The sequence below is a fragment of the Trachinotus anak genome, unplaced genomic scaffold, assembly GCF_046630095.1.
Source record: "Trachinotus anak isolate AG129_WGS33_773 ecotype Australia unplaced genomic scaffold, CSIRO_AGI_Tana_v1 ptg000031l, whole genome shotgun sequence".
NCBI lineage: Eukaryota > Metazoa > Chordata > Actinopteri > Carangiformes > Carangidae > Trachinotus > Trachinotus anak.
The window spans coordinates 7032572-7055970 of record NW_027273882.1 but is presented as its reverse complement, the minus strand read 5'-3'; the positions used below and the strand labels follow the sequence as shown (position 1 = coordinate 7055970).

At 41.1% G+C, this 23399-nt stretch overlaps 1 protein-coding gene across 7 annotated transcripts; it reads left to right on the top strand.

Moving 5' to 3' along the window:
* The first annotated feature begins 308 nt into the window (after positions 1–308).
* gtf3c2 (general transcription factor IIIC, polypeptide 2, beta) lies at positions 309–23328 on the top strand. Of its 7 annotated transcripts, none has more exons than XM_071467651.1 (21): positions 309–578; positions 1666–1775; positions 2418–3006; positions 3625–3761; positions 4656–4846; positions 5212–5297; positions 5620–5697; positions 6193–6294; positions 6860–7087; positions 7343–7454; positions 7544–7661; positions 12894–12925; positions 13112–13241; positions 13424–13568; positions 16096–16257; positions 17202–17280; positions 18246–18374; positions 18636–18881; positions 19825–19932; positions 21392–21509; positions 22128–23328. In XM_071467651.1, the coding sequence occupies exons 2-21, from the start codon at positions 1751–1753 to the stop codon at positions 22223–22225; spliced, it is 2913 nt and encodes a 970-aa protein (XP_071323752.1). In that variant the 5' UTR covers positions 309–578; positions 1666–1750; the 3' UTR covers positions 22226–23328. The 7 variants fall into 7 exon arrangements, 6 of the variants coding, with proteins under 6 accessions (XP_071323752.1, XP_071323751.1, XP_071323757.1 ...); XM_071467650.1 differs by having other exon boundaries at positions 309–733; XR_011686482.1 differs by having other exon boundaries at positions 310–733; positions 21392–21908.
* The last annotated feature ends 71 nt before the right edge of the window (positions 23329–23399 follow it).

Below are 23399 nucleotides of genomic sequence, written 5' to 3'. Positions count from 1 at the left end.
CCCCCCACCCTGAGCCCGGTTCTGTTGGAGGTTTCTTCCTGTTAAAGGGAGTTTTTCCTCCCCCCTGTAGCCAAGTGCTGCTCTTTGGGGGAACTGTTGGGTTTTTCTCTGTAACAAAGGTCTGACCTGACCCTGTAAAGAGCCTTGAGATGATGTATATTATGATTTATACAAATAAAACTGAACTGAATTATCAGAGATTCTCTAACATCCGGCACCAACAGTAAAACCGCGGTTAAAGTCACATTTTCTCCAATTCTGACCTTTGATGTGAAAATTAACTGAAGCTCAGAAAATGCCCACAGAAATAAAATAAAAAGCGTGTCTGTGTGTGGGATGTATTTGGTGACTGTGTTGAGTGTCAGGATCGAACCCACGGCTGCTGCAGCACACGGCCGGTGTCGTCCCCCGCGGTGCCGGTGGGGGGCGGTGTGGCCCCCCATGCCTGCACGGTGACATGGCGGCCCGGTCTGATGTGAGCTGAGTGCGGTTTCAGGAACCTGGAGCTCCGGAGCCAGCGCCGGGGCCGTTTGCAGCCTGCCCTCTGTGAAGGAGCGGCGGCGGGGTGGATGCGCTCGGTGAGTCGGTGCGTCTCCGGTGATCTGCTCCGGTGTCGCTCCCGGTAGCTGAGCCGGGGATTCGATACCGGGTGACCAGCGTCTAGCTTCCCGGGCTCGGTTCAGGGTTTTTCAGCCGTCGCCACCGGGGGAGGGGAGCCTGGGAAACACGCAGGGTGAGTTTTTAACGGTGGTGCCGGTGAAGTCTGTCGGTTTAGGCCGAGTTTAAAAGCAGCGAGTTTATTTACCGCGTCTCCCCGCCTGCTAGCGTTAGCAGTGCGGGTTAGCTTAGCGCGGCTGGAGGGAGATGTGTCACCGGGAAAACAAGCATGTGACAGAAGTTTGTTGTTTGAATAATTTGTTACTTCAGATATGTTTGACATTAAAAACTTGTGCCGAATTGATAAGTGGCTTAAAACTATTACGGGAATGACTTGTTCATGTATCTGTTACCCAAGTACAGTTGGCAGTTCGGAAGAGAGAATTAAACTGTCACATTACTGAAGGAGGTTTGGTTTGTCAGGCTCAGACCACGGAATATCGACGTGGTATCGGTATAATTCCTGCCTCTGACTCCTCTTTACCACAGTAGTTACTTTAAACTATCAACTGTAAGCTTGCAACGAGTGATTTCCCCCTATTATCGGTTAATCGTTTATATAAAGTTAGAAAAGTGAAATCCCGGTTCCTTAGAGTCGAAGGTGGCCTCTGCAGTGTCATGAAGGAAATCTTGTTTAACAGGTTGAAGACAGTTAATTGATTAATGATTAATTATGAAGATGGTTGGCAAATATTCTTCTGTTGATTGAGTTATCGACTAACCTACTTAGCAAGCTGTCTGTGTAAGATAATGTAAAGATGTCTGTGTTATTTACTGTAACTACTGGCTGAACTGTGGATAATGACATTGAATAAGTCAGTGCAGATAGGAGGAAACACCACGGTGTTATGATGAAATATTATGGGATGTTTTCAGTTCCTGTATAGCTTTGGAAAATAGCCTTCAGTTGTTTGTACCATATTTTCAGAAGTAATTTTTACAGATACTGTTGTCGGGTTGATATCAACAGTTAATGTTTGTGTTATTGTTTATTTCTTGTCTGAGCAGCTGCAAAGCCAGAGCGAGGAGAAACCTGCTCTACACATGAGGAGGCATCTGACGAGACAACCACAGCACCAGACATCCAGAGCCTATGGATCCCATCGACTCTGGACAAGGTTGACTACCAGCTTTTTGACTTGCTGTTAAATGCTTTAGTTTACTTTTCCTTATAAAGATGATTTGACATTGTTGAGATGTGTTATAAGCTTGGCAGGTGTCATGGGGGAAAAATTAAATTAATGTGAAGTTACAGTAGCGATAGGAGCTGAATTTACAGGTTGTTGACACCTCTCGTCAGTTATGGAGGAATGTGCTCAGTGGCTATAAATAATGAATTAATTCATGAATTGCTATTGTTAAGTTACTGCATTCATTACATACATTACATATTCTATTCAACACTCGTATATCTGATTTTAATGCTAGATTAGACAGTTTTTCTTTGGCTAACTTACTATTAAATTTCCACAAATTACTCATTCAAGAACACAAATTACTAATGTGTGCTCGCTTTCCTTCATTCCCAGTGACACCTGCTGTATTATATATGACCATGCTGCATTGTATGATTTCTTTTTCCTGTAAGAGTAACATTTGTGAGATATAAACACACAATAGGTGGAATTGCACGTGGTTGCTTTGTGAAACGAAATCCTCTTTTTTTTTTTTTTTAATTTAATTTAAATTTTTTAATTTAATTGCTTTCTTCCTTTTACAATGTCCTGTACAGCTGTGGAATAATATAATTTTCCTCACAGGCCAAGAGAAGCCACCCGAGGAGCGCTGGGATTTAACGCCTTCCTCAAAAGGACGACAACGGAAGAAGAATCCCAAATATTCTGACTATGAAACTGATAGTACAGTTTGTAGGCAAAAAACACCTAGACAGAGCACGAGGGGAGCAGGAAGAGCTTCTAAAACGACTCCGACAAAGATCGAAGAAGCTAAAAATGAGACACAACAGGCTGCAGATGGAGAAAAAGAAGCAAATGACAAAAAGCCTCTAGAGACTGATGGAAAAAGCCCAGAGGAAACTCCTAAAAAGGCAGTGAGAGCCAAGAAGACCCCGTCAAAAAAGACTCCCGCCAAAAAGACTCCTGCCAAAAGAACTCCTGCCAAAAGAACTCCCAAAGCTGCTGGGGGCCTCCCAGACGGAGAGGGTGGAGTCGTAGATAATGTGCAGCAGGAAAACGGGACCCCAAAGCCAAAGAGAAAGTACGTAAGAAAGCAGCAGAAAGCAGCAGCAGCTGCAGAAACACCGTGTGGGGAGGCTCAAGATGAACGTCCAGCTGAACCTGAGGAGGAGATCGAACCAGGCGGCCGGCGCAGGAGAGGTGCGGCTAAAGCGTAAGTCTCATGAAGTCTCTCACTAAATTTACTCTTTTCAGTGTCAACGTACTTTGGTCATACTTCACTTTATTAAGTAAGAAAACAGTCAAAATTGCCATAAAGAACCTTTATAGATCGAGGGGATCACGGCGTCTGCATGTAAACAATATCGGTTTGCAGAGTGTGGCTAATGTTAGCAGGGTTAGCACCAGCAGCCTTCTTACCTTACAGGTTAATGTTTATGTTTCATACATGCAGAGCTAAAAAAACAAAGATGTGTTTGATTTTAGTTGTTTTTGCATTTGCCAAAGAAAATAAATATATAATTAATAAACTTAGAATTTGGCCGATTATGTGCACTTAACTCAATTTTATGTTCATGGAAACAACTGTGTTTCTCACTGTTTAATGTAGAAGAAATGTAAGTTTGCAGGATAAATTCTGTGAAGTGCTTTGCACAGCATCGATATCAGTCATGCTGATCCTGAGTAGTGTTCATATGTACATACCTGTTGAGTCCAGGAATTTATGAGCCACAAAAATATGAAAATCCCAACCAATTAATGGCCACCAGCTTTCTGTTCTTTATGTTCTTTATACATACATAATACACATAATGTGAAAAATCTCTTCCAGGGCGTTGAGGTACCTCCAGAACTTGGCGAAAGAGGTGCTCTGTCATCCCAACGATGAGTCAGACTCTAAGCCGGGTGCCAACAGTGAAGTCGACGCAGACCCACTCGGAAAGCAGAAAACTCCCAAAGGAGCCAAAGGTACGGTGAAAATCCTGCTTCGTACAGACTGCATCCACACCGCTGCGCTTTAAAATGAAAACGTTGTCGTGTTGACGCAGCCACGGTAGCACAGGAGAGACAAACCAAACACTGGCTCTAGAGAAGGCCTCTGGCATTTTACATCACCTGAAGGCCACCACAGGTTCTCCTACAGGCTGAAGGTAGGGGTGAGGGGTGAGGGGAGGGGTATTCAGCAGGGGTATTTACTGCTAGATGCCACTAAATCCTTCACGCTAATCCTTTAATGTAATTTTCACTTTAAACCCTCAATCCTGACTGAAAGTGCTGGGTCATACTCATGACAGCGTGGCTCTCAGTAAGATGAGATAAGATGTAAATGTGCTTGTGTATCTTCCTGTCTTTGTAGTTGTGTGTCAGGGGTCAGGGGTCAGGGGCAGGCTGGAAGCAGAGATATCTTAAAGGCGCTTTAGTGTTGTTTTTAACGATATGGCCTGATCTGAACAGTAAGATCGTGAGTTTACTGACCCAGTGAGTCAGCGAGTAACCGTTACTACTGAACTTGTTAATGTTGTAATAATTTGGGTTGATATTTCTATACAAAGAAACTGTCCCTTTAGGCTCTTTGGGTGAATTAGGTGGTGAGACAGCTTTTTGCTGGCGCTGGATTTACTGGATTAAAATATATATATATATATATATATATATATATATATATATATATATGTGTGTGTATACGTATGTAATCCACTGGATTTCCATTTTATCTTGAAATGGTTTGTCAACTGAATTTGTAGAATATTGACAATAATGTAAAATTACCATCACTGCAATAGAAGACGGTATCTGTGTCACCCACCTCTATAAACAGCAGTGAAGATCTGACATGAATGATTCTTCTGTACGTTCCCACAGGGCGTAAAGGCCAAAAGAGGAAACGACCTGTTTTTGACAGCGATGCTGACGATGATGAAGACTTTGTGCCAAGTGCTGAAGAAGATGAGGCTGAGGAGATGGAAGATGAAGACGGAGCAGAGGACTCTGATTTGGACTTCAACTTTGGGACAAGTGGACGAAGTCCAGCAGTTAATCACAACAGGACCTTTGTAAGTAGTTTTCTAATCCTCGCTGTGTTTCTTTGAGATGTGGAGGGTCAGTGGGAATCAGTTTGATCTGATTGGTTATGATCACATTTTACTCATCGTGCTATGGAGACGTAACAACACCTTATAATGTTATACCTTATCATGAATTTAACCTTATAATGGACAGTTTCAACAAAATATTTCACCAACAAAATTAATTTACAAGGAAGTGGCTTCATATCTGATTATAACTGATCAAAGCCAAATTATGAATAATTATAAATTAGATTACAGTTAAGTATCCTTTAAGCTGAATTAACATCTCTGCAGAGTTAATGGACTCTAAAGTAACAACTCATCCAAACTCATCTCTTTTTCTCCTGCAGACAGGCTCTAATGCCAAAACCGCCAACGGACTCACCGCGAATGTCATGAAAACCATTTGGGACGCCATCGACACAACCAAGAAATTGTAAGTAGCTGTACTTCCTGCTGCAGTCTGGTTGTGGTTGTTTGTGCCCACCTTTGCCTTACCTTATTTTTAGAGATAAAACATGAAAGAGCCGAAAATCCACGTCTGTAACACCTGAAAGACTGAAATCTGTTTAACACACACGCATCATGAAGATAACTGATATTAATTCACAAATTCAACAACACTAAAGTGCAAAACAACACTGGAGAAACATGGGGTTGAGACACTAGTACTGGTTACTGAACTGCTTGTTATTTTTAGCCACAACAAGCAGTCATGGTGTGTGTTTGTGACGTGTAATGTTTGTGTGTATTTTCAGCCGGGAGGAGCACTACAGCAGCTGGGTGTTCCCAGAGTGGGTCCCCACCACTAATTCCTGGGACCGTGTACCACAGAGGTAAATGACCTTTCACCTTTGTGGGGTTTTTTAATTTTACATTTTTTTTTTACAATAAGAACCAAATCAGATGTTTTTACTTTTTTTTCCTGTATTTTAATACTTTACAACAACCTGCAGAATGTGTCTCAAGATCTTTGATTACATGCATTTAGCACCGTCGCCTCACAGCACAAAGGCTCTGGGTCTGAACCTGTTGGCTGGAGAACTTTGCACGTTGTGGTTGTTCAGGTTAATTGTCGACGCTAAATCACATGTAGATGTAAGTGGTTGTCTGTCTCTGTATGTCAGCCCTGTGATAGGCTGGTAGATACTTTACTGTCATTGCATCGGGGTTATGATGCCAGACAATAGCTCAGCCATCATAAACACGTCTGATTTAACTGGCAGCTTTAAAATGTCAGGCCTGTTTCTGTCCTGCCTCTGGATGAGAAGTCTTCACTGCATACATCAGGTCAAACAGTCAAATGTTTGTGTGTCTTATGTGTCTCTTAGTGATGTGGAGAAATACCTGCCTCAGGAGCCTCAGTCAGCTGCTTTCAAAGTGTCCAGGGAAGGCCTCAGTAAGGACGAGACGCCTTTGCAGAGACTCAGGAGGTGAGACTGATCAGCATCCAGTTAAAATGATCCAGCTGCACAAGTGTAGACACCTTGAATCAGTTTCTAGAGGAATGCATGACTCTGGCTAACCTCTCTATTACTCCTTTATGTATTCAATTATTTTTCCTCACGTATTATTTCAGTTATTATTTTTTTTATCACATCAGTGTTGTAGCTCATCATCATTTCAGACACGCTGCATCCTCGAGTGTCATCTCAGTTTTAAATCAGATTTCATTTTCCAAACTGCCTGTTTGATAAAAATCAGAGCTGAGTAAAATCATCTGTATTTGCAGTTAATCACTGTGATGAGCAGATTGGACTAAATTTGCATATTTCATGTTGATGCATTCACTTTGCATAACTTAGCTGTTAGCTCCATGGCAGTGCAGGTTGTTCTGCTAAGCTTTTTACTGTTGTGAATTGATTATAAAATTATCCAGCTGATTGTTTTTGTAAAGTACATTAAGTAAAAATATGTTTTGATGTGAGTTTAGCGACATTTCAAAAGTCAGATGTGGTATTTATATATTTATATATTTATATAATGTGATGTATCCAGATTTGAAGCAGCGCCTGCTCACCCAGAATGCTGGGACATGGTGCTGTATGCAGGGGGGCCGGTCTGGGCCATGGAGTGGTGTCCGACACCTGAAGGTGCTCCGGCCACCCAGTACATTGCTGTGGCTTGTCATCGAGGGATGGACGACCACCACTACGTCAACAAGACGTACTCCGGACCTGGACTCGTTCAGCTGTGGGATGTGGGGAAGCTGGAGTACAACAACAGGTACAGATGAAGAGCATGCCGGTTTAATCTGAGGCCTGATGGTGATATTTTTGGATCTAAGTCACTTTATCTTTGACTGTTTTGCTGAGCAGCCAACTGATTTAATTTCTCCCAGTAGCCGAATCCTTAATTAATCCACCATTTTGTTCTTTTTCCTCTTTCTTGTCTATAAAAAAAAATTATCTTCTTTCCTCCCATATTTTGTTTTTTATGACACATCTTATTATGTCTCTCTCACGCTCCTTGTCTCTGCAGACCGGACTCCCAGCCAGTCTTGGCCTATGGCTTGGCTCAGGACAAAGGCTTCATCTGGCAGCTGAAGTGGTGTCCTGCAGGAGGCTGGGAGCTGCCCAGCTGTGGCAGAAAGGTGAGCTTCTACAGGCAGATTTGGTCTGGTGTTGTCTGTAGCTAATGTTTTGTGTAATGTTTAAGTTTTTAAATCTCCAACCCCCAAAGGCTCCATTCCTGCCCAGACTGGGTCTCCTGGCAGTTGCCACCTCCACCGGCGTGGTCACCATTTACAGCCTGCCCCACCCTGATGCCCTGCACTCCAACAACAGGCTCCCTGACTCTGGTAGGACTGAGATTATTCAACACATCTGGCCACTGTTTCCCCTTCAGATGTGTTTGCAGTATTTATAACCTTGTCATTACTAGTATAACAATGATATGGTGAACATAACTCTAAAATTTACACATGTACAACCCAGACCTGACCAGGTTCAGAACCGGACAGTGAAGTGTGTCTGTTGTTCAGCAGAGGGCAGTGTTGCCTTTTTAAAAACCAGTCTGCATGTTAGATCTCTGTGGCGGCTGAGGACACAGGACCGCAGTAAAGCAGAGCTTTAGTGTTGCACACATTGTGTGTTTTTAACAAATGGAGCTGGTGGAGTTGTAGAAGTAGAAGACATGTCCTCACACAGGTCATCACAGTCATGTTGTTGAAGAATTGGCGTCTCATTTGGTCTGCCAATTATTTTATCAATTAACTGGTTAATCCTTTGGTCCATAACATGTCTGGAAATGGTGAACAGTTACCATCATAACTACTTAAAGATCTGGATGGCGTCTTTAAAATGCAGGAACCTTAAGACAAATCCTTTTTACAAAATGATTTAAAACAGAGAAAAACAGCAAATCCTCACAACAGAGAAGCTAACACCAGTGAACACTTGTTATTTCTGCTAGAAAAAAAAGACTTAAACGATCAATTGATTATCAAAAAAGTTGCTGAATAATTTTCTGATGATCAACAAACCGATGGATTGTTTCAGCACTGGTGCCTTTGTGATGCTTTTAGGTTGGAGGCATTCTTACATAACACGATTAAGTCCACCTTTAGTGTGTAATCAATCAAACAGCAGCAGATCCATCACCTCCGCTTTGGACATCATTAAGTGGACCAGATATCATGTTCAATGAAAGGACAGTATCCATGACGACCCTCCGTCTGCTCTGAGTGTGTGTGTGTGTGTGTGTATGTGTGTATTTAACGCCCGAGGGTCTATCAAACTGTTTAATGCAGCTCCAACAATGGCAGTAGTTAACCACCCCTGTGAAAGACCTGCAAACACACACACACACGTCTCCAGGAGTGTGAGTATGCGCTGACATTATGGATGGTGGAGCCTGTGGTCCAGTCTATTCAGATCAGTGCGTCGGCTGCCTCTGGGGCTCTGCTGATAGAAGAGTGTATGAATGAGATTAATGGCGAGCTTATCTGCCACATCCATCATACACAGAAACCTGGTTATGTCTGCACATGAGTGTGTTTATCTGCCTGTGTCCACCCAGCGGTACGAGCTGATCTGATTAAACACTACACCAAAGATCATAGCATTTCGAACCATCTCAGAAATAAACACTCGTACACTTGGCGTTATTTCAGAGTCAGAACAACCGTCTTACATCCCAGTACGCCTTATCTTTGGGTCGTAGTAGAGTGTAACATGGGGTTTGCCTGATATTTGTGTTAGTGGGCTGTTAATGACATTTTTTGGGGGAAGATTGCTGATATTCAGCATTTTGTTGGACACTTAGCTCCTTAAAAACATTACCATCCAAACATTACCTTGTCCAAATTTATTTTTATTATTTTATTTTGATGAAAACCAACATCAAGCTCCATTATTCACCTGTAATTCTATGTATCACTTGAACAAAGGCAAACACACAAGTGCCTTTCCTTTGATTTAACGGCACCATTATAGAGGAGTTCATGCATAGACATTCATGTATTAATATTCAAATGAATTACACTGTACTGGTGATAACAGACCCCACTGTATTACACTTGGCTTGGTTTTACAATTAAGAAAGATTTTCAGTGCTTTAGTTTGGTCATAAAAGCGATATATATATATATATATATATATAAAACGCCTGACATTTCCATTCTTTTTTTCCCTTTTTCCCATTGCTTCATGGGCCCTGGTTTCCATTTTATTTTGTAGCCATGGGTCATTGGGTCTGGCTACTACATCAGCCCCCTGCTTCCAACCATAGGTTATAGTTATTGGATGGAAAGGTTGCAGAGCGCTCACGTTTGAAGATACCGTCTCTAAACACAGACACAGCGGGATACCTGGACTAGAATTAAAGGAATGCTTAATACTCGGTTTTTGTTGGTCTAAAATAATTTAAATGTATATGTAGAGTCTAAAAATATTCTAATCCGCCTGTAAAATATCAACCATGTGTTGTATTTTTATATTATTCTAGGCTAGATCTCCCAAAGTCCCAGAAAAATTCAGAGGACTGGACCTCTGAGTCTTCTGTGGTTGCTACAAGCCTGTTTTAAAAAGATCAACATGAACAAAATCAGTGGATCCCTGTCAAAATCTAATGTCTAGATTTCCATGTATGTGGGTTTTTTGCGTCATCCTGGTCTCTCAAATCAAAAAGCACAGATCACGATGCAACGGCATCTAATTTTCTTTTTTAGCCACACTACCTGCTGGACATGTAGCACCAAAATCAGCATCTTCGATTGGCACTAACTTTGTATCAGACATTTATACTATAGGATAAATCCCCATGACTGTGATCTCTTGACTTTTCATGCAGCACAACCAGCAGGTAAATTTGTTCAATACTTTAGTTTAGGGCTAAATACCTGCAAAATGAATGACACCCCCCTGAACTTTAATTGTGCTTTGTGTTCAGTGCTGCTTTGCATGTTCAGTACAGTAGGACTCCACTGAATCTGGCTTTGCCGTCAGAATGTCAGAATCAATGCAGCAGAACCAGAGATATTATTTTTTTATTCCACATAATTTTTCTTCCCTTGGCACCTACGTTACCCACAATGCAGCTCATCTCATTATGCAACATTTTTCATATATGCCGTTGCACTCCAAGACCTGTAAACCAACTTTGATGTGTAAAATATTGAGTTTAATGATAAATAATACACTACCAAAGTGTATTTCTGTGAAGTGTTATTCTAGAGTAGAAGCACATAACTGAACACTTTCTACTGCCAGCACAGCATTTACTGTTATTTGCAAATTATTTGTTTGTGACCATTTTTGGCACCACATTTACTTTGTCACAACCGCTAAAGATCAAACGCAAACTCTGGAAGGTAAAGGTACATTTAATCATGTGAAAAATGTGAAGTGAACCTCTTTACAGCCTCTCGCCTCGTGGTGAGCACTAATTGAAAGCAGACGAAAAGGTGGAAATAATTTCTTTGTGCTCCGGTGTCAGCTGAGAGGGGCTAGAGGTGGAATTGGCTCGGGCAGGGTTAAACAGGGTGTGAGTGTCTCTCTCCACCAGCCCAGCGCTGTTTGCGACAGATAATTATAAATAGCTTTTGTCCATCCAGTCACCAGAATGAATGAGCGAGTGAATGAGAAGAGGAGGCCGTTACAGCTGCAGAATCGGAGGGCGGATTGGGGGGGTGGGAGGGTGGCGGTGTGTGTTTGTAGAGGCAACGCGTGGAAGAAGAAAAAAGACAAAAGGGAGAATGTGAGGAGGCGTAGTGAACGCACATAATTTACAGTTCTGCCGTTCTCCATCAGACAAGGATCTATAATTGAAATGACAAAGAAGATGCATCACCGAGCCAGTTGTTAGTGTTGGAAGCTATGAATTTTAGGTCTAGTAGCTGACACTGCTTGTATCCCTACTCTGTCAATCATGAAGGACTTATTTGGAATTGGGTTGGGAAGGGTGGGGGAGAGGAAACGTGTGTAGTACCTAAAATAAATGGCAAGAAGCGGTCTGTCGTCAGTTTAGGGTTAATGCTTTTAATGTTACGATTACTTTCAGATTAGGTTTTAAAATTTAAGAGTTGACAAGTGAAGTTTGGTTTAGACTTAAATGAGGGTAACGCTCACTGTGTTAATGTTAATTTATTTCCACTTTAACACAAAAACCCTGCATGTGATGATGACTAATCACCGTCATCAGTTACACCAGACTTTTGGTTACAATAAAATTATCATCACAGTGTATATATCATTCCTAAACCACAGAATTACACAAGTTGTTTAAATCTGTGTGGTTAGTAGGATGGTGTCGTTTCAGGTCTCAATATGTGGTCGTTGTATTTTAAACCTGGACAATAATAGAAAAAGCATTTTGTCAAAGTGGTGGACCTGAACTGCCACTAAATGCAAGTTTCTTTGAAACTGAGAAGAGCAAAATGTACGTGTAAGAAGACTGGAAGTTAGAAAATACAGGGTAATTGTAATTCTTGATATATATTAAGTTATTGCTACAGTATCTTGCCTCAATAATGTCAAAGGTTAATATTTCAGACCTGGTGCAGTGAGAGGCCTTGTTGGATAACATGAGTTGACATATTCTTCCTGACGACAGGCGTGGGTTCGTCCCGGTCTTCTCTTTGGTCCGGAGTGGTAAAAAGATTAGAATTTAATTTAGCTCAAGCTGCTTATATGAAAGTCCCAGTGTGTGTTTTCAGAGGCAGAGGTGAGTTGATAGAGGATGTGGAAGACGGAGGACTATTATTGATCCGGTGTCTCAGTAATCTAAACTGGAGGAGCAGAGAAAACTAATGATGGGGAACAGTCTGACACCTATTTTTGTTATTGGATTTTACATCTATTAAACACACCAGCGAGTGTCGTGGCAGGCGCAGCAGTATTACTTCTTAAGTGGTGCTTAACATCCAGTAATGTTGAACCACGACAGGGACGCAGGACGGTAATATCGCCTGGTCCACTGGTCTGACCGTTTGGTTCAGAATGTCACAGCTTGTTGGATAGATTCATGTAAAACTTATCGCAGACGTTCATGTTCCCCATGGGATGAATTGTACCTTTGGTGAACTTTAGTGATCCCCTGACTCCATCTGGCTCCATGAACAGGCTAAAGTTTCCAAACTGGAACTCATGCCAGGATATCTCTGAAAAAAGAAGAACCTTTTGATCCTGTAGAGGTCACGGCAGCGCTTTTGTGCTTTTCATCCATACACGATTTACTGTGGAGTTGCTCCCTCTCTCTAAACACACTGTAGGCATGTTAGCATGGTATCATTAGCATGTTGACATACCAATCTTTGTGTGGCGAACTAACCATCACAGTGTTTCCTGTCAGCTCAGAGTCTGTCAGAAGTGCTTGTCGGACGGTGGAAAAGCTTTACAAACCCCCCACATGTCTGAACAGCTCTCTTCACACTGTGATTGGTCAGCTGTGCAGAGATGAGAAAGGAGGCAGGGATTGAACTAAATGCTTGATTTTAGGGTTTTGCTCATTGTCAATCTCATGGTAGAGACTCCAGTGTTTAGTTTAAATTCTCATCACTAATAAACAATGTGATTTATGTTCCTCTCCTCAGGAAAAGCCAGCCAGCAACTGCCAATATACCAGGTAGGCTCCTATTGAAAACACAGTCACGATCCTCTTCATTTACCCTGTTAAATTTCACCCATATGAAATAACAGAATATGACAGTTGCCAACAGGAGAATCTACCGTCCAACCTGTTTCTATTATTGTTATTATAACGTCATTGTAGTTGCAGTGATGTTTGTTTTTTCCATCTTGTTTTCTGCAGGCTAAAGGAGTGTTAACGCTGAAGCTGGGCGCCTTCAAAGCTTCTCACCAAGAGCAAAGCGGACAAGTCCTGTCTATGGACTGGCTGCCTGAAAAACCACACAACATAATGGCTATCGGATTCTACGATGGTATGAAATGATTTCTTGGAGATGTTCTTGATTAATTCGTTCAGCATTTGAAAGAGCAAATAAATGAGCAGTGTGGATCCCTCCAGGTTCATCTGTTTGCATCTTGACATTTATTACTGATCTAAAAAAAAAAAAACAAAGGTGATTCACCGGCTTGAGTTCATTATTTTCTGTGCTTCCAGGTATAGTGGGTTTTTGGGATCTGTCCGCAAAGTCTGCACTGTTGCGAGTGCGAGAGTCAGACGGGTCCCTGACTCTGCTGCCCTATCGATGCTTACTTGCTCACGACCACGGTGTCCGGGCCCTGGCCTTCTGCCCCGCCTCCAGGTACACACCCTCACCCTGATCTCACCTGTGTGCTGATGCTGCATTTTACACACACACCATCTGCTCAGGTGTTGTAAGGAAGACTCATTTAATCAAGCCCCTTTTCCACTGCTCCGATCAGCATAGATGTAAAAACAATACCCGGGTGAACTCATGAACATGTCAACTTATTACAAGTAGGAATAGTTTTGTAAATCAGCAAAGTAAAAAAGTTGATTAGCGTCACCCAGTGTCAGAAAAAAGCTCAAAACAATTTCAATTCACAACCACCATGGTGCAGTTATGATGCTTGTTGCCTTGGTCCAAGTGTATTGGTATTTATCTGTCATCATAAACAAGTTTCAAGTGAAAGCAGTAAATGCCCCTCATGCAGAAAAGGTAAATTCTTAAGGGAAAACCTGGAGCAGCATCACAGGAGGAGGGAGAATGAATTGCCTTGGTTTCAGGATTTTTTCTGTTTGCTTGTTTATCTTTTGCATTTTTTTTCCTCCACTACTTTAGTTTGGCAGTTTTATTCACAGCCAATTAATAAAAAGGTGGGTAGAAGGCAGCTCTGGAACTTGCTGCCAGAAGCAGCACAATAAATCCCGAACGCAGAAAGTTGTGCTGAAGTTTGGCAGAAAAGCCTTCGCTCCAGTGTTATTCAGGATGTAGGGAACAAGGCCGCGTCCTCTCTCAGCCGCCGTTCAGATGAGGTAACCTCACTTATCTCCACTGGTCAACATGCGCTGACCTTCTGGCTGCAGCCGTGCTGTGCTCAGATCACCTTGAGTAAGATCTTCTGTAAATTACTCCAATGCTCCTTGTTCCTGCTGAGAATATTTATCTACGTTTAGACCTTCAGAGAAAACAGCCCTGGAATATTGAACAAGGAAAAACACACAATTTGAGGAGAAGCCATTTTATTTGTATAGCACCTTTCGATGCTATTTATTGCTTTTTTATTTAGTTTAATTTAAAATGGCCCCAAATGATAAATAAGCTGCAGTTTTTTTTAAGTGAGGTAAATGAATCAACACATTTTTCCTGTTTTTGAAATTTTGAATAGATTTCTGATACAACACGTGAGTTTTTGTACCATTACTACAGTGTTGTTTTGTTAAATACTTTGCTATGAGAAATGTCTACATGTATTTAACCAAAACAGTTTTTTATCGAACAAAAGTCTAAACAATCAGCTGTTCAATAACATAATCTTGCATCTTGCTCAGTTTTTATGCCTCTGCGCCGGCGACTGTCAGGGCCAGAGGTGTTATGTTTTCATCCATCCATCCGTCCCAGTTATTTGGTGACACCCACATTCAGATTGCATTGTTCTTACAGTTCGTACTCACCAGTTGAGCCGAACCGCAGGTGGAAACGTTCTGCTTCAATCCAGATAAACTGCTCATAACTTTGTTAATGTGAAGAATTCAGATACGCACTCTGTGTGAGCACAGAGGTGAAGACTGACTGTCCAGTATCCGTAATAAAGGGTCATAGCTCTAGATTTCACTTTCACCCTCGTAGGGACTGTCTCATCCACCGCACATGATTTTTCTCTGCTCCATTACTCAGCTGATGTATGTGTAGATGAGGGGAAAGATGGAGGGGTCATTTACATCACCTGTGTCCGCTACAAGGATTCACTGGCAGCACTGATTCGCAGTGTAAGTCAGCACCAGGGGTAAAGCGATATCCGAGTGTTATCCACCTCTGATGTGAATGAGTTTTAACTAAACAGCTCCAGTAAAAGCAGCTGCTCTAAAACCTGCACAGTCATCTTTTAAGGTGCAGATGATCCACCTTAAATAATGATTAATATGGCTTTTGTGATGTAATTGTGTTTTGTACCAGTCACAGCTATTACATGCCTACATGCTACGTGACCCTCTAGAAAAGCACTGCTGGGCTCATTTGATCTCGTCCTGTACAGATATAACTGTGTTCTCCCGGATACTGTGAAGACATTTCTCTAGATAATGAGTGTTGGCACTGATGCCACTGTGTTATTGTTGATCTTGAGCCAGATCTGAGACTTAATGTGATAAACAGCCTTGTCCATTTTTTATCATTAGTCAGTGTCGCCTCTTGGTTTTCTGTAAAAGCCAATCTAAAAGGTTTGGCCCTGAAGTTGAACTAAAGGTGAATAACAAGATTAATCCTGAGGCAGAGACTCCGGAGGACACACATCTTGTCTGGATCGCTGCTTTTTAATTACATAGCCATGTTGAAAACAATAAAACTATCCCTCTTTTCTTTTTGTTCTAACCTGAACAGTTTGTCATCTCTTCTCTCCACATTCACACTCCACTGTCGCTGTCACAGTGAAATCTGGTTGTATTGATTTCTCCACCTTCATTTGCGTCATGGCCGACACTGCCGTCAGATTCGATCAGTGTCAGTGGAATGATGCGTCTCAGTTGTGCGTTCAGTCATTGCATCAAAAGTAAATTCACATATTTAGTCATTTATATACTTTCTGCTGATGTCTGAAATCAAAAATGGACACTGACACTTTTCATCTGTCTGTCTTCCTTCGTCTCAGACACCTGTTGGTGACGGCAGGAGAAGATCGTTACGTGAAGACGTGGGATCTGAGGCGGCTCCACGATCCAATCACCGTTCAGAAACGCCACCTGACCAATGAAATCTTTTGGCCATTGAATGCACCCGGCCTCCTGATGGCCCAGGAAACCGCCTATGTAGCGTAAGAAAGATTCTTTCTTTACCTGCTCATGACTCCTCCTCGAATTAGTAACATTTACATAACTAGGACACAGCTGTTACAGGACGTCTGTAATGTCAAGTTGTTAAATTGAACCCTGAACTGTAGGCAGGCAAAAATTAGTACAACAATACAACAACATCTACAGCCTCAAAACCTACCACAGCATTTCTCTTTAAGATCCGTGAGGTCTTTGTTAGTACAGGAAGTTAATGACCTGTAACTCAAGCTGAAGCCATTGTCACAGGTGCTGCTTTTATTTCCACTGTGCTCCCTCTGCTTCTGGGGGAGAGATCCTCAACTTAGCTTCGAGCTCCCCTCAGGAGGTGGCACTAAATCCAAGGTCGGGGTAAGAAGTGCAGCAGCAGCTCTGCAGGGCCGGTCAGCGGTGAGGGAGCTGGTCTGGAGCCGCACGTAAATCCAAAATGTTCTGGACCTTAGAGAGTTCACAGCAAGCTCAAGCTGATGGGCTGTTAAGTTCCCACAGTGGAAAAGGTCTAAGTGTCAACAAAAACTGTGTTTTTTTTAATGTGTTTTTTCAAGAGAACTCAAGTGCTGTATTGTTGCACTTCCATGGGCAGGATGAAAGAAGCAGAGCTTTAAATATCTTCCCTCCTTCATATGATTCAAGCTCCAAACGGGTTTAAAACTCAACATCCCATGTTCCTCCAGGCTTTCTCTTATAAATGTGCAGTCTTCAACCCAAGATGAGAAAACATCTATGTGTTATTTTCTTGGCCAATCTCAGGCAGAGGACATGAAACAGCCGTTTTCTCTGGCTGTGTAGAGAACTGACTTTGACATTTCAGATTGTTGGACTTACTTCAGTGAAGGAGTGAACCTAAGACTCATGTGTTAATACTTATTTCTCTCCTTTCCTTTCTTCCTACCTGTCGTGTCTGTTGCTTTTATATTGTTTTATTTAGGAAGGGTTCACAAGGAGTCCATTACTTTGACCATTTCATGCACTCCCTCTTTGCAATCCCCCGGACTGGCACTGTGTGGGTGAGTGAGACTTTGTTGTTACCTTCAGTCATCGGCGTCCTCAAACTCATCCGGGAAACAGAAGAAAATTTACTTTGCTTTTTATGAAGTCCTTGTTGTTTTTTGTAATTGTTGGAAAGACGTTCAAGTTGGGAAAGGTGAAGACATATCTTCAGCAGTGGATTTACACACATTTGGTGCTTTAATGTGAATCTACTGCAGCAGCACTGTGCATGATGTCTTGCCTTAAAATAAACTACAGTTTCTAGGTTTTAGTTTTTATTTGCAGTTTCTTTTCCTCACATATACAACATAGAACCAGAATCGGTAATGGAAATAAAACGGATGTGACCGGAGAGGTCAGGGAGCCACATCTAACAAAGGAATAAAATACTGAACTGATAAATGCAACATGATTCATCAAAATACAAAGGAAATAAATTACAAATGAGTTCACCATCAGAAAATAATCATGTAAAAAGAAAAGAGACACATAAAATACATATATTAAATTTAAAGATGAGAAAATAAAGAATTGGCCGTAATGAAAACTAATTATAGGGCTGGTTGAAGGTGAATGAAAATGTATGATATTATGAGAAATAAATCTGCTAAAAGACTGTGAGAGAAGAAGTGGAAAAAACAAACAGCATTAAAACTCACATATCTGATGAATATTTGTGTCACATACTGAGAGAATCACAGCTCAAGTTCATCATGATGCAGGATTTACTTTTACTTTTCATGTGATTGTTACAATAAGAAAAATCTAGAATATTATGAATGAATAATGAAGTTCTTCTTAAAAACCTTGATTTTGATTTTCTAACTTCTAATGAATTTTCTCACATTAAAGTGTAATTCTTAGTAAAACATATTGAATATTGAAGTGATATTCCAGAAAAATCCCCAACATGGCAGTAATTGAAGACAAAGCTACATCAGGTAATCCGTCAGTGCTGATTGGTCCGTTTCTGTCGTTACAGTCCATATCTTACACTGAGTGGCTGAACAGCGTGGTGACATCAGACAGCCTCGGTGAGGTCATCCTCGCCCTGTTACCTCACATAATCTTCACTCCTCCGTACCTCAAACGCACCTTAGACAGACGCTTCGTAAGTTGTGTTAACTTTGAGTTTCTTCAGTTTTTTCTTGTCTTTGGTCTGAGATAATAATTTGATGTTACATTACAGTTTGACAACATTGGTTTGTTGAAATATTAAAAACCTGAGATAATTAACTTCACTTGGCAGCTTTTAATTTACTGTCAAAACTTAAACTTTACAGTCAAACACTGGATTGAAACATTTTCGCTAACATAATCAAAGACAAACAGTTTTTATTATTAACCTGTGTCCCTCATGCTGTGTCTTCAGCCCATCTACTTGACATCTGCGGAGCCTTATGATGCAGCTGAAGAAGAAAATCAAGGCATGGGAGGAGTGGAGGAGGAGGGAGGTGCTGCTGAGGAGCAGGCAGGAGGAGAGACAGAAGAACGGGACACTGGCTCTAATGGAGGAGACAAGACCAGAGCTAGAAACAATAAATATCCCCCTCTACAGTTCCAGACGTACAAAGAGGCTGTGAAGAAATACTGCCTCCACTATACAGACAACAATATGGTGAGTGATGAAAATCTTTGTGTCACAAAGTGTTTCACACCAGGCAACAAATGAAAACAACAAAAACATAAATAACAGACCTACCTGGAAATAAAGTTTTTAAAAAAACTGTCACACCATGAAAATCAATTCATAAATAAACAATCTGTGTAATATCACTTAGACCTGAGATAATGCACATATAAAACAGTATCAAACACTAAAAGGTCTTTAAAAAAATCAAAACATGCCTGACTGAGGTGTCAAAGTTGGTGTAGTGAAAGAAGCAGCTCAGTGTGGAGCAGTGAGGAGACTGTTACAGTTAATATATGAAACAAACATAGGTCCATCAGATTTCCATGTCCTTCATGTTCATTTAACGTTTTGCCTGAGCTCATTTAATTACATCATCTCTTTGCACCTTTTCCTCTTCTGCGTCCGGCTCCACACACTCACCCCCTAATATTTATATAATGGTTGTGGATGGAAATGTGCAGTAATTCACATTTTCTTTTGCCAGTTTTATGTAAATTCTGATTGGATTTGCAGCATATTTCCACACATACTGTACATTTAACTGGGGCTGCAATTAACAATTATTTTAATTTTCCATTAATCTGACAGGTTTTTTTTCCTCCATTAATCGATTTAATGAGAAATGTTGAAAAATACCAGGAATTATTTTCCACAAACTGTGGTGATGTATTCAAATCACTTGTTTCCACAACTGCTTGATCTTAGGTTTTCTGTCATGTACCTTGAAGAAAAGCATCAAATTCAGACATTTGTGAAGCTGGAAACAGTAAGAATTTGGCATTTTTGCTTAAAAAAAATGACCCAAACGATTATTTTATCTTCAAAATAGTTGATAAATTTTCTGATCGACTAATCTATGAACTGACTGATTGATTCACTGACTGTTGTTGCTGCTCTCACTTTAATAACCATCTCCTCTGACTTCCAGCGAACCTTTGCAGGAAGTGAGAAACGAGATGTGTGGAAACGCATGAAAGACACAGAAGTGAAGACAAAGATGAACCTGGATGAGATGCCATTGGCTGCGTTACACAAGGTATAACACACACACACACACACACACACACACACACAGAGTGCTGGGCATCATCAGACTCCTGCTGCAGCTCACCATGCAGAAGAAGAAGAGAAAGATGAAAGACTAAATTGAAAGAGAAAGGAAACAGGAAAGCGATGACAGAGGAGCCTCTTCCTCCTCCTCTGTCTCCTCCTCTGATGGGCAGCTATAAAGACAGACTGAATGTAATGATGTGTAAAATGAGAAAAATGTCACCCTCAGTGGAAAGAGGGAGGGGGGGGAGATGGAAAGCAGCCATTTGAGGATTTGATGTGTTTAATTTTAAGAGAGGCAGAGTGGAGGGTGTCGCCGTGCCCTCTGGGATGAGATGATGGACGGACACTTCACAGGCCGATCTCAAAAAACCAAAACGCCATTGGTTTTGTGACGGGCTCTTTGTCTGAAGGGGATAAATGGATTAGAAAGAGGGAGAAGAGAGGAAAATAAAGAATTAAAGAAGAGACACACCTGGAGGATTTATAGTGATGAAGAGAGGGATAGATGAACGTCAGAGAAGGAAGGAAGGAGGAGGCAGTGCTGTTGACTTACTGAGAGCTGCAGCCGAGTCATTCACCGAGGACGGACAAACATGCACTTGAATTAAAGTATAATTAGTTTATGATCAGAATAATTCAAGAGGAAGTAAAAGATTTCAGAGTCCGTCCATCGTAGCAGCCACAGCTTCTTTATAAATGAGCACAAAACTCACGTTAATGTGAAATAAGGCCTCTGATTTCTTGGTTGCCACTTTATTATCTCCACCTGTTGATTCTAATGCAATGTTCAGCTATGTTTGACTGTTACGATGCAGATGATGTTCAGGCTTTTTGACACTGGCATCGAGGTCAATTGAGTGTTTGTGTGTTTAATGTTATAATGCACAATTTTTTTTTTATCGGTGTTTCTAATATTCTGCTCCCCTCATGTGTAAATAGGGAGGATTAAACAAGTGGAAACACCTAAGTTCTCTGACCTGAGGACTAAACGTATAATTAAATTTACACATTTCTGCCAATGCACTGGACTTCATGAGCTGTGTAAAGGTCATGGCAGAGCTGTTGTATCAAAGTGCATCTGTATTAAGAGAGAAAGCACAGATTAAAACTGCGCTGGGTGGGGAAAATCACTGCTCAATGGCTGCTCCGACCCCTCCCTATAAACACTTAACGTTGTACGATCTAGTTCTTTTCAACCCGAGACCGACACAGAGACAAACAACTAGATGTTCCACAACTTCCTGCAGCTCAACAATGACAGAAGCAACATTTAAGAACTGGTTTGTTCCTTGTAATTAGTCTGATCTCGTCGTGTGTTCAAACTCCACTGGTAGATGAGGTCTGAGGCTGCAAATACAGGCTGGAGATTTTCTAAGTTTTGAAAAGTTTTCTTTTATTGCGAGCACACATAAGAAACTCTTCTGTTCCCCTCCTCCCCTCAGGTGCGTTTCAACCCGAACATGAGCTGCCATACCTGGGTGGTGACCGCAGGCCAGACGGGGCTGGTCAGGCTCAACTGTCTGAGGAGCATGATCAGCCCTCACGTCAAGGATATGATAAGTAAGAACCAGGCCCAGTTCAACACACTGTACTCACCTAAAGAGCCGACGGAGGCGGTCCAGACCGTGACAGAGGACCTATAGCAGGAGTTTAACTTCAGAATCAGAAGGTGGATCACACTGTCACACAGGTGTACGACTACAAAAAACACAAACCTGCAAAAAAGTATCAACAGAGTGGTGAAAACGACGTTAATTTCATTTGCACATACAGTATACATTTTCTGTTCATCTTTTTGGTTTGATCATGTTTCCATCAAGTGGCCAGTGGCAGAATATAAAACAAATGATCGACCCAATCAACTTTAAATTTGAATTAGCTCATTAAAACTCTCCCATGAAGCTGCTCCTCCAGTATGAATTCTGCCTGAAAGTGTTCCAGGTTAATGTGGAAGCACAGGTAAGTTTCTCTTCCTGTAACTTGTGTGGCTGAACATTGATCTGATTGCACTGCTTTACTTCAAATGTCTCCTATACTTTTACACTTTTACACCAGTTTCCTTTGTGTCTTGTCCATTATGTCACACACACCGTGTAGCCACGCCCACTCTGCTGTTGTATTTTTACAAGATGCTCGGAGAGAGGCTGAGCTGAATATATATATTTTTCTATCCTCCAGTGTTTAGAGACGTCTGTAGTGATGCAGAGCTGACTGCCTGGTGCCTCGGTGCAGCTCGATGCCACTGTCAGGTGTGGTCACAGGTGGATCAGACTTGAAACTTGGTGTTTGTGTTTTTTTTTGAAAAAGTGAACACATTCAAATTTTTAATTTTCTTCTCTCACGTTAATATAATGAAAATCACTTAACATTAAAAACAACAGTGATTCTGGTCACAACAGTGTTGATCTGAAGCACTGAGTAGCAAAATGTGGCAAACGAAGTAAACCTCGAACTTTCAGGCTTTTTCATTCATTATTTTGGCAAACGATTTGGTTTACAATCACCAGGACATTCCAGTGCAGTTAATGTGAATTTCAGTTTTCAGATTTCATGGTCTTGTTAGCCAGAGCTACGGGAATCCTTTGTTAACTCATCAGGTTGGGTGGTCGATTAAAACCTCTCGTGCTAATGTTGTTTCCAGACTCCTGGCCTTAAGACTCTCTTGACAACATACTATTTTTTAAAGTACCTTAAAAATACACTTTCTGATTTTGTTTTACTGCCCCACTGTTAATGTTATAAAACTGGGAACTGTGCTGAGCTTCTAAGCATCAACAACAACCTGGGAGAAATTAAATATATCTTTAAGATCGTTCTTGTTGCTGTATTTTTGTAATTGACCATGTTTCTCTTTTATAATGTTCAATAACTCAGGTTATAACTGAGAGGAAATACTTGAATATTTTTTATTGTAACTCTGCTGGATCTAATGTTGACAGATCTTTTTCTGTCTTTGTTCTTTTTCTTACCTGTTGAATTTATTCCTGTTGTTATTCTGATAATTAAAAATTTGATTCAGATTTTTTTTAATATCACAGCTGCAGTATTGTTGCATGGCCTAATTTATTTTTCAGTGTCATTAGACATTTTACAGAGGTTCACTGAGGGGGTTGAAAACATGCTCATCACTTTAGTCTCTTTCAGGTTAATTACAAACGGCATTGACAGTTTCTGAATGACGTTTCGTAAACACCATGATAATGTCGTCAGTCTCAACAATGTTATTGTTAACTTTGAATTCATAAACGTATCGAACTGTACAGGATCTGCTCTAATTCTGTTTTGTTCTGTTGTTAATTTTCAGATGTTGCCTATAATAAATGTTTTTGTAATAAAAACAAATATTTAAATAAATAATAAAGATGAGATTGAAAGTTCATTTTTGACCTTGGCAATGTCATGATGAGGTCTTTTAGTAGCTGTTCTGGAGCTTTCGATTGTATAACACAT

Coding starts and splice junctions, on each gene's coding strand:
- gtf3c2 (XM_071467651.1), top strand. CDS start 1,751: ATGGATCCCATCGACTCTGGACAAG. Junction 1,776..2,417: donor TCCCATCGACTCTGGACAAG/GTTGACTACCAG, acceptor TTTTCCTCACAG/GCCAAGAGAAGCCACCCGAG. Junction 3,007..3,624: donor AGGAGAGGTGCGGCTAAAGC/GTAAGTCTCATG, acceptor AATCTCTTCCAG/GGCGTTGAGGTACCTCCAGA.